This window comes from Odontomachus brunneus, unplaced genomic scaffold (assembly GCF_010583005.1).
Source record: "Odontomachus brunneus isolate Ranch 3 - 2012 unplaced genomic scaffold, Obru_v1 Obru_scaffold_096, whole genome shotgun sequence".
NCBI classification, from domain to species: Eukaryota; Metazoa; Arthropoda; class Insecta; order Hymenoptera; family Formicidae; genus Odontomachus; species Odontomachus brunneus.
In genome coordinates this window covers 564,555-573,652 of record NW_022639546.1, presented here as the reverse complement: position 1 = coordinate 573,652, position 9,098 = coordinate 564,555, and the positions used below count along the sequence as shown (strand labels likewise).

Here is a 9,098-nt window from a genome sequence, read left to right as displayed (position 1 = left end):
TATATATATATATATATATATATATATATATATATATATATATATATATATATATATATATATATATATATTAATGATGAATGTAAAATAACACACATTTGAATTACAAAAAATGCGCAATTCCTTGGAAGATGCAAGTAGAATTATGTATGACAGGTGCATATTTGCATATGTAGAAAGAGAAAGAAACAAGCAGAGTGCGAGAAGCGCGAGTGTTAAAAAAACTCGATATTTGTGTTTTAAAAGGTTAGGTCGTGGCTCGTGACAAAATATGGAAACGAGGAGCATCAAAAGGAAAACTGAAGCGGAGAGCGCTTATTAGTGTAAATAATTTGAAATGACACTTACGAGTTATCATTGACATTGTCTGAAACGTTATCGTCGTTCGTCTCGCTGTCCGAACCAGAGGAAGTGCCATAATCCGCGACCAAGGAAGCCATAACAGTATCTCAGTCAATTATTACATACGAACTAGAAGACGATCTATTGTGCGATCTAACCTAACATAATCATCATTCTAGCATCTAATCTAACAAAATCATATTATACAATACTGCTGACCGTGTCCGAAACGGTCTGAAATTGTGCGCACAGCTGCGTTGGCAGTAGCTGCGACATCTGGCGAGCAAAAAGTGAGAGAAACGTCAAACTGGAAGCCATCTAAATTTAAGGCGGTATTTATAGTCAGGAAATTTATGTCTCGATCTACAATAATAGGGCTGTGTTCGGAAACACACTATGTCCACACTACTAGATAGCCGTTGGAGTGAGCAAAATACAAGAGTAAGATAAAAAGAGAGGGAAAGTACTCGAGTGATATTTCCGAATGCTTCATAGGTGTAGTAATGGCTTCTGCATATAGGACGCGGTAATGTTTGTCGCGCGGCGGAAGTCCGCGCGACAGCCAATCAATATGTTGTTTTTCCGTAAAGGGACGTCTACATTGGAAGTAAATAACAAAAAGTAGGAAGTAAGAGTAAGAAATTGACCAACCACAGTTGAATGTGAGAGGAATAATCAACTATGATTGGTCAATTTCTTATTTTTACTTCCTACTTCTTACTGCTTACTTCCAATGTAGACGTCCCTTTATATATATAAAGTTAGGCGATAGTTTCCCGAAAAGTGGAGGGGATAATGTTGGTATTAAGGAAAATCTCTACACGATATAATTTAAAGATTTGTTCTTTGTAACTGCACTGCTGAACTGGTGCAATAATTGAAGTGAGGCAAGTATACGTTTTCTCACTCTAATGGCTCCTACACACAGGACGCGATAATGCTTGCCGCGCGGCGGAAGTACGCGCGATAACCAATCAATATGTTGTTTTTCCGTAAGAACTAGAAGTTTATTACGGAAAGCAGTATATTGATTGGCTGTCGCGCGAACTTCCGCCGCGCGGCAAGCATTTCCGCGTTCTGTGTGCAAGAGCCAATAACCTTTTGCATTAGTTCAGCAGTATGCAGTTACAAAGAACAGATCTTTAAATTATATCGTGTAGAGATTTTCCTTGGTTTTCCAACAGTATCCTCTCCATTTTTCGTGAAACTGTCGCCTAATGCAGGATTCACACCACGTCTGATGTTCGGTGTACGACGTCCAATATCCAATAGGAGAACAGCTTTCTAATACAGAATTCAATTCTCTCTTGAAAAGCTATTCTTTTATTGGATATCGGACGTCATACGTTGGGGGAGCGGTGCACTTGGACACGGTGCATTTGGACACAGCCAATCACAGCACCGTGTGATTAGAGACATTTGTAGGGTCCCTTGGAACAGCGACTTGTGATTGGACTGTGTCCAATTGCCCCGTGTCCAACTGATATACACCCATACGTTGGACATCGGACGCTGTGTGAATTCAGCATAACCCTTAAGATGGTTTTGAAATAAAATTCGACTATAAATACCGGCTTTAATTTTCTATATCAGTCCATGCCTGCCATCTGTGGGCAGTTGAGTCTAATCATGTAGGTTCTTTTCCGCCTCGATCGTTCAAACAGCAAGCGCGTGAAAGGTTAGATGATCGGTATCGCGCGGGTTCTTTATATATTAACAAATTAACGTATTACGTATGCATACGCGTGCATCCGTACGTACGTACGTGCGTGCGTGCGTGCGTACAAAAAACCACAATTGTATGATATGTATGCATACGTAATGTGTACATAATTGTATTGCATCAAAGTGTGATTTGACTTGCTGCACGATTGACTCATTCGCACACGAAACTTTGCACGTTGTGAATATCAAGTGAAAATCGTCCGATAAACTCTCGTGTTTATAATATAGTTACGCGTAGAGTACGTCATGATGTGTATACAATAAATTGATAAGCGTTTTTGTAGATTGTATAAATAGGAAAAGAGGATATACGTACTCGGAAATTAGAGCTTTTTACTATTATTACATATTTCTTGTTAACCGGCATTTTTTCTACTACGAGCCGCGTAAATGTATGGTTAACAATTGAGTGGAAGTTCGCATCGTATAGTGGTTAGATTTTCGATTTCAAGATGTATCGCAAGCACAAGCTCGAGGTGGAATACTTGACAGAAGAACATCTCACAGGGTTTGAGAGTTACAAAGTGAGTGTGCCCAATATCGATGAATATTCATTGTAAACGTTTATAAATACATTTGATATACATATAAATATTTATAGGAATAGTTTATTCTGAATTACATTTAGTAATTATTGTATTACTCATGACAGATTCTTTTATTTCAGTATAGCTCTTTGGACACGAGTCCCCTGAGTGTCTATGTTATGCATCCCTTTTGGAACAAAGTAGTACAGGTATAAACTCTAATTTAAAGAGTTGTAAAATAATTATTAATAGATTGATATATAAAAGAAATCATACTTTTACTTTAGACTAATATGTATTTCATAATATTGTATACTGGTGCAGTATAATGTAAATACTAATTGTTTCATTTCAGTTTTGTCCAAAATGGGTAGCTCCAAATGTACTAACTTTCTTTGGATTTCTTTTCACTGTGTTAAACTTCATGTTGTTTGCAATTTATGATTACTATTTTTATGCGTCAAGTGATGACAAACCGCAGTACCCTCCGATACCACGATGGGTTTTCGCTCTAGGTGCTTTTAACATTTTTATGGCGTATACGCTTGGTACGTGTATTTAATATGAATCTTTATATGTATTTAATATAATCTTAACATATATGTAAGTTATGGAGAATCTTTTAAGCAAAATTATATCAAACTCTCATGATTATATATGTTAATATTGCAAATTATGTTGTCTTATTGGCACCTTATTAAAGAAGGAACCTTTTGATAAACTAGAATTTGTACTAATATATATCAAATTGCAGATGGGATAGATGGAAAGCAAGCAAGGCGCACACAAACATCTGGTCCTTTGGGGGAGCTGTTTGATCATGGTTTAGACAGTTGGACAGCCATGTTGATTACTGTGTGCATGTACTCAGTGTTTGGCAGAACAGACCACAGTATCTCGCCAATACGAATGTACTTCATACTATGGAATGTATTCTTCAACTTTTACCTAAGCCACTGGGAAAAATATAACACAGGCGTGTTGTTTCTTCCTTGGGGATATGATGCTTCCATGCTAGTAAGTTTACTCAGAAAAGTTTAAGTTTTCCAATTACTTACGACAAAAAAATATTTTGTCATTTTGTTAAAAAGGATCCATGAGGATTTACATCGGTCTTTTTGTGACTTTTATAGGCAACTGTCATAGTATTTACTCTTACCAGCATAGGTGGGCACGAAGCCTGGAAATTCGAATTGCCAGGTGGTGTGTCGGCGGGCATAATGTTTGAAATGTTGTTTTACGTCAGCGCGCTCGTATCCAATCTGCCAGTTGTTCTTTGGAACATATACAAGTAAGTAACATTACAGCAAATTGTATCGTTTTATACAAATCTAATAGCCGCACAATTTGAAACATTAATGTCTTTTGCAGATCTTATAGGGATAAAACTGGCAAGATGCGTACATTCCCGGAGGCGATAAGGCCCTTGGTGCCTTTGATTTTACTCTTTGCGATTTCTACCATCTGGATAGTGCATTCTCCAAACAATATTTTAGAGAAAGACCCAAGAATAATATACTTCGGCATTGGCACTATTTTCTCCAACATATGTGTAAGATACTTATATATATAAACGCGTTATTGATTCTATCATTATTTACTTATCTTAACGATTTTATTCTCTCTTACAGTGTCGACTAATTGTGTCGCAAATGAGCAACACCAGATGCGAGATGTTACCATGGATACTATTGCCCATCGCAGTGGCTGCCACATTTTCGTTTATTTTGCCTAATCTGGATCTGGAAACTATATATGTAGTCTCCATAGTGGCCCTGCTGTCGCATATTCACTATGGCGCTTGTGTGGTAAGTTGAGTAAAGTATTTTATGTGTGTGTGTGTGTTTTTAACTGTGCTATGTCACAATTTCTGTATTTGTAATAAAAGAAACGTATAGTTAGACATATAGTTAGTTCTATATGCATTAATGATGTACGACTTTGTTATAGGTACGCCAGATGTGCCGTCACTTTCGCATTCAAACGTTTTCAATAAAAGATCATTCCGAATGACTACTTGCCGACGATACGTGTTAGAAAAACGAAGAGACCGCCAGATATATAAAAAGATTTATAAAAATCGAGAGTAAGAGAGGCAAACGGAAGAAAAGATCTGACACACATGAAAATACATAAATCTGTCATAGTAAAACTATCAGAGGTATTAATTACCATGACGAGACATATTTATGGATTTATAGAACAAGTAACAAGTACAGTTTACATAAGATACGAGATAGATGTGCTACTCGTAAATAGAGAAAGAGAAAGAGAGAGAAACCTAGCGTTACTTTATTTATTTCGCTTATCATTATATAATATCATATATCTCCGATAAAGAAAACTTACGATATGATTTAGCAGTTTTTTCGTCTTTCATGATATAAAATAAATTAATGGTTTCATTAAGCATAAGCAAGAAGACAAGATTTTTTAACATTAACGAAAAATACGATCGTGAAATTTTGATATAACATTCTAGTATTTACTAAGTAGAATTGTTGTCGATTTATAACCACAATATTTCAGCGCATAAATGTCTATCTTGAATTGTGAGATAGTGTTTAACATTATGCAATCAAGGCTGACTGGTTTATACATATATACCTTACATATTTTTTTCAACTCTTCACACGTTTCAATGTCTCTTAACACGTTCGCTACTACGCAGTTTATTTAAAGAACTCTCTTCATAATTCACTCCATATTTTTTTATGTAATTTTGTAAAATAATCTTAGAGTTCGATAATGCGGATATAGAAAAAGAAATATTTGCCGTCACACATATGTGACATTGACTTATAGTGAGAGTTTGTTGCGTCACACATATGAGACGTTAGTAACGTACGTGTAATAAAAAACTAATGAGAGTGTTATATATCTCGTAACGACTTATTCTCATAAAAAAATTCGTTACCATGAAGTGTTGTTTACTTGTTTCTATGCGTCACGAACAAAGTTACCCGAGTCTGCTTGATCATTCTTGCTGTGATACATTTAATTATGTTCTTTTTATCATCATTTTTATATCTTTCTCTCTCTTTCTTCTTTGCGCTGTTCGTTTTAGTTCCATTATTATTTCTGTATTTTGATGCTGCAGATTCCTTGAAACAATTTACAGCAATAAAAAATATATAAGAACAGTTTGTACAAGAACAGTCTGGTGCTTAAGTGAATTGGTTGCTATAAGTATACTGCTCGAAATAATTAGGGAGTCGTGTTGTTGATCAAACTTGATTGAATAAAATACTGTAGGAAAGTAAGTTCGAGAATTTCACATTTATATAAACGTGTTGCTGAGAAGAAGTTTAAAATATTAAATATCTATTGAATGATTCAGGTATTTTAAAAAGTAATAATATAAAATAATTGCATAATTATTTTTTATAATTTCATAATTATTCTCTAACAATTCTTTTTAATCATATGGATATGAAATTAATGTAATTGTCTTGTATGCAAATGTGATAATTATATAAGTTACATTTATTTATAGTTATATTTAGTGATATTATTCCTCTAATTATTTAATGAGCAGTATAACACTGGTACATCGTAATATTTATTACATTATTTACATTTATGATAGAATAGATGCATATCCAGGTGAAAGAGAAGGTAAAAGAAAAAACAAAGTGTAGGGAATCAATAGAAGATAAGAAAATTCAATAAGAAGTTGAATTAGCAAAGTGAAATATAGGAAACGTAACTGAAACGAACAGATATTTAAGCGAGTTTGTACTAACAGCGCTTATATTTGATCTTCAAAGCGTTTTCGTCATGTCCACTCCATTTAAAATTGTGTGTGCAAATACTTTTTCTTTTGAACGCTGCCGAGAATTCGTCGAACGATAGACTGTAAATGCACCTCTTCGTTTTAACATGTATCGTCCCTCGGGCACTATTAATATACCAATAGTGTAATAACTATTTTACTTTCTCGTTTCTTTTTTCTATTTTCTTTGTAAATGATTGGAACGTGTATAAATTATTGTGCATTTATACTAGTTTTAATCATAAAATTATTTTCATAGAACTTTAAGTCGTATTTAGCAGGAGCTAATGTATATGACATGTATATGACTGAGAGAAGATCGAGTATATCGGTGTATATTTGTGTTAAGATGTTTACATACTATTATTTCGAATAATGTACACGAAGAACCGCGATGCAAGTTCTCGATAAGCAAAATTAGATATTGGGGTAACATTGATAATCATTCTTTTTATGTTTGTTCTAATTATTTGAGAACACAGATCTCTCTTTAGTTATTGTTATAGATATATTTAAAATAACTCAAAAAATACTATTCTGGAATGTAAAGTAAAATACATTTAGATAAACTGCAGGAAGCTCAAAAAGCAAAACTTATTTAACGAATAGTTGTTTTTTTCAAATAATTTCAATTTTCAGTTGATACTTGACTATACTATGTACACAATACAGTTACAGTGTATTATTCAACAGCGATATATCCAAAGATCTAAAATATATCTAGAGTAACATAGAATAAAAGATATTTTTACAAAGTAAGGCTTGTATATATACATATATAACAATTATCATCTAGAATTTAGATAATCAGCTTTTATTTTTGCACGTTCCTCTACAGGTGGCAAATATGGTTTAATATTTTTTAATTTGCGTTCACGCTGCACAGTAGCCTGAAAAGAAAAATATCTTCTTAGCTCTTTTGGAGTAACAAATCAAATATGTATGTGAATGTATATTACACTAAAATTACCCAAAATTTCCTACAGTTCTTATAATTCGTAAAGTATAATTCACATTCATCATGATTATTGTGAGAATCGAGGCATTTCAAAGACAAGATTTGCTCCTGGAAAAAAGAACATAATTATCATAAAATTGTAAAAATCTCATTCTTTTTTATTTCTTTTTTTATATATTTCCATTCTTTAAAAGTTCCCTGAAAGTACCAATATAAATTTATTTCATTTTATTTATTTATATATTTCGTTTCGTGAAACCGTAAAAAATGTAGAAAAAAGCACCACATTTATCAAATAGCGAAATTATCTGCTAAATAATATCCTATAATTATAAATGGCTTGAGTACCTTATAACAAGGATTATTTATTTCTTGATTACGTTTCAAAGCAACGTGTTTATTTATAAGATAGGCTTTCTCTTCTTGAACGTTCAAGTTATTTTTTGTACTCATTATTACCGATGTGGAGCAACAGTGGATGCATCAGGGTGTATATAGAAACACGACCTCTCACGAAAGCCAGCGCACACGATGCTTGTTTTCGTGCTGGATTGCTTGCTGGATGGAAATACTCTGTTTTGATTGGTGTATTTCCATCCATCTTCAGAAATGCACCAATCCAGCATGAAACAAGTACTGTCTGCCGCTGGCTTAAGCGTTCAGTAAACTCTTTCATCGGATTGGAATATTTCTTTAGATCTAAAAATATACGCCATTCAGTTCATGTTACGTATACTGTAGAAAATGCGGGCATAATACGTGAAACGAAACGCAACCTTTTATGGCTTCTGCACACAGAACGCGGTAATGCTTGCCGCGCGGCAGAAGTTCGCGCGACAGCCAATCAATATGCTGCTTTCCGTAATAACCTTCTAGCTCTTATGGAAAAAAAACATATTGATTGGCTGTCGCGTGGACTTTTGCCGCGTGGCAAGCATTACCGCGTCCTGTGTGCAGGAGCCATTAGATATAATGAATAATAGAGAGTTCGAATAGTTGTCATACAATATTGTATAACTAATCAAACTTTGACATACAATGTGCTCGCAAAAGAGAGAGAATATTCCTTCTTTCTCTCTCTTTTGCAAGCATATTGTGTTTAAATTTAATTAGTTATACAATATTGTATCAATATTAATCGCATTGTGATTGTTGTTACGTCCTTTGAAACATTTACCGACAAATATGTCATTACATTTTTGAACGTTGTAAAAGTATATTGTAAATATAATCTACCACGATATCGTTACAGCGCATTGGCATTATTAGTTCCAGTACGATCGTTGAGGTTAGGCATTTGAACAGCGCATAGTCATCTAAAGATGGTGACCGTGTGACACGAGATCGAATCCCACGCGAATCTCACGAATAAATGAAACGACACAAAATATAAAATGCCAGTTTTTTTTTATTATTTAGACAAAATAATACTTCATTATACTTTTCTAAATATTTTAATTAATAATAATTTTTCACTGAATTTTTCTACTCTCTTAATAAAATATTATCGAAATATTAATGAAATTATAATGAAATTTTAATGAAATTGGGTCAAAATTGTGAATGCTTTTCAAACATATTTCAGCAAAAGTTCATTATATTTTCAATGAATTATTTCCATCAGATACAAATATCTCAATTGAGATCTTACATGCGAAATTTTGCGGAAACCTCAACTGAGAATTCAATTGAGAATTTAATTGAGAATTCAATTGGGAATTCAATTGTGATCTCAATAGAAATTTTTCAGTAGGGCTGACCGCATTAAACC

At 33.7% G+C, this 9,098-nt stretch overlaps 3 protein-coding genes across 3 annotated transcripts in view; 1 reads left to right on the top strand and 2 right to left on the bottom strand.

The window, feature by feature from the left end:
• LOC116848479 (putative uncharacterized protein DDB_G0294196) overlaps positions 1 to 631 on the bottom strand; it is a 4,104-nt gene extending 3,473 nt beyond the window's left edge. Inside the window, exon 1 of the mRNA XM_032824604.1 lies at positions 349 to 631. Within this exon, the coding sequence (XP_032680495.1) occupies positions 349 to 440 (92 nt within the window). The 5' untranslated portion in view covers positions 441 to 631. The remainder of the gene's footprint in view (positions 1 to 348) is intronic.
• A 1,358-nt stretch (positions 632 to 1,989) lies between these two features.
• Positions 1,990 to 7,128, top strand: LOC116848457 (ethanolaminephosphotransferase 1-like). The gene is made up of 8 exons (XM_032824569.1): positions 1,990 to 2,591; positions 2,735 to 2,803; positions 2,950 to 3,142; positions 3,349 to 3,611; positions 3,728 to 3,885; positions 3,966 to 4,146; positions 4,226 to 4,402; positions 4,545 to 7,128. The coding sequence occupies exons 1-8, from the start codon at positions 2,520 to 2,522 to the stop codon at positions 4,605 to 4,607; spliced, it is 1,176 nt and encodes a 391-aa protein (XP_032680460.1). The 5' UTR covers positions 1,990 to 2,519; the 3' UTR covers positions 4,608 to 7,128.
• On the bottom strand, positions 7,030 to 8,086 carry LOC116848459 (coiled-coil-helix-coiled-coil-helix domain-containing protein 7). Its single transcript, XM_032824573.1, has 3 exons — positions 7,676 to 8,086; positions 7,340 to 7,435; positions 7,030 to 7,259 (listed from the first exon to the last, which is right to left on the bottom strand). Exons 1-3 carry the CDS (start codon positions 7,778 to 7,780, stop codon positions 7,158 to 7,160), a joined length of 303 nt encoding a protein of 100 aa, XP_032680464.1. The 5' UTR covers positions 7,781 to 8,086; the 3' UTR covers positions 7,030 to 7,157.
• Positions 8,087 to 9,098: the final 1,012 nt, after the last annotated feature.

What these genes read in the sequence shown, in the direction of transcription:
- LOC116848457 (XM_032824569.1), top strand. Translation starts at nt 2,520, where the DNA reads ATGTATCGCAAGCACAAGCTCGAGGTGGAATACTTGACAGAAGAACAT. An exon ending in GATATGATGCTTCCATGCTA is followed by an intron (nt 3,612 to 3,727) that starts GTAAGTTTACTC and finishes TGACTTTTATAG; the next exon opens with GCAACTGTCATAGTATTTAC. An exon ending in CTATTTTCTCCAACATATGT is followed by an intron (nt 4,147 to 4,225) that starts GTAAGATACTTA and finishes TCTCTCTTACAG; the next exon opens with TGTCGACTAATTGTGTCGCA.
- LOC116848459 (XM_032824573.1), bottom strand. Translation starts at nt 7,780, where the DNA reads ATGAGTACAAAAAATAACTTGAACGTTCAAGAAGAGAAAGCCTATCTT. An exon ending in TAAATAATCCTTGTTATAAG is followed by an intron (nt 7,436 to 7,675) that starts GTACTCAAGCCA and finishes TCTTTTTTCCAG; the next exon opens with GAGCAAATCTTGTCTTTGAA. An exon ending in AGAACTGTAGGAAATTTTGG is followed by an intron (nt 7,260 to 7,339) that starts GTAATTTTAGTG and finishes TTTTCTTTTCAG; the next exon opens with GCTACTGTGCAGCGTGAACG.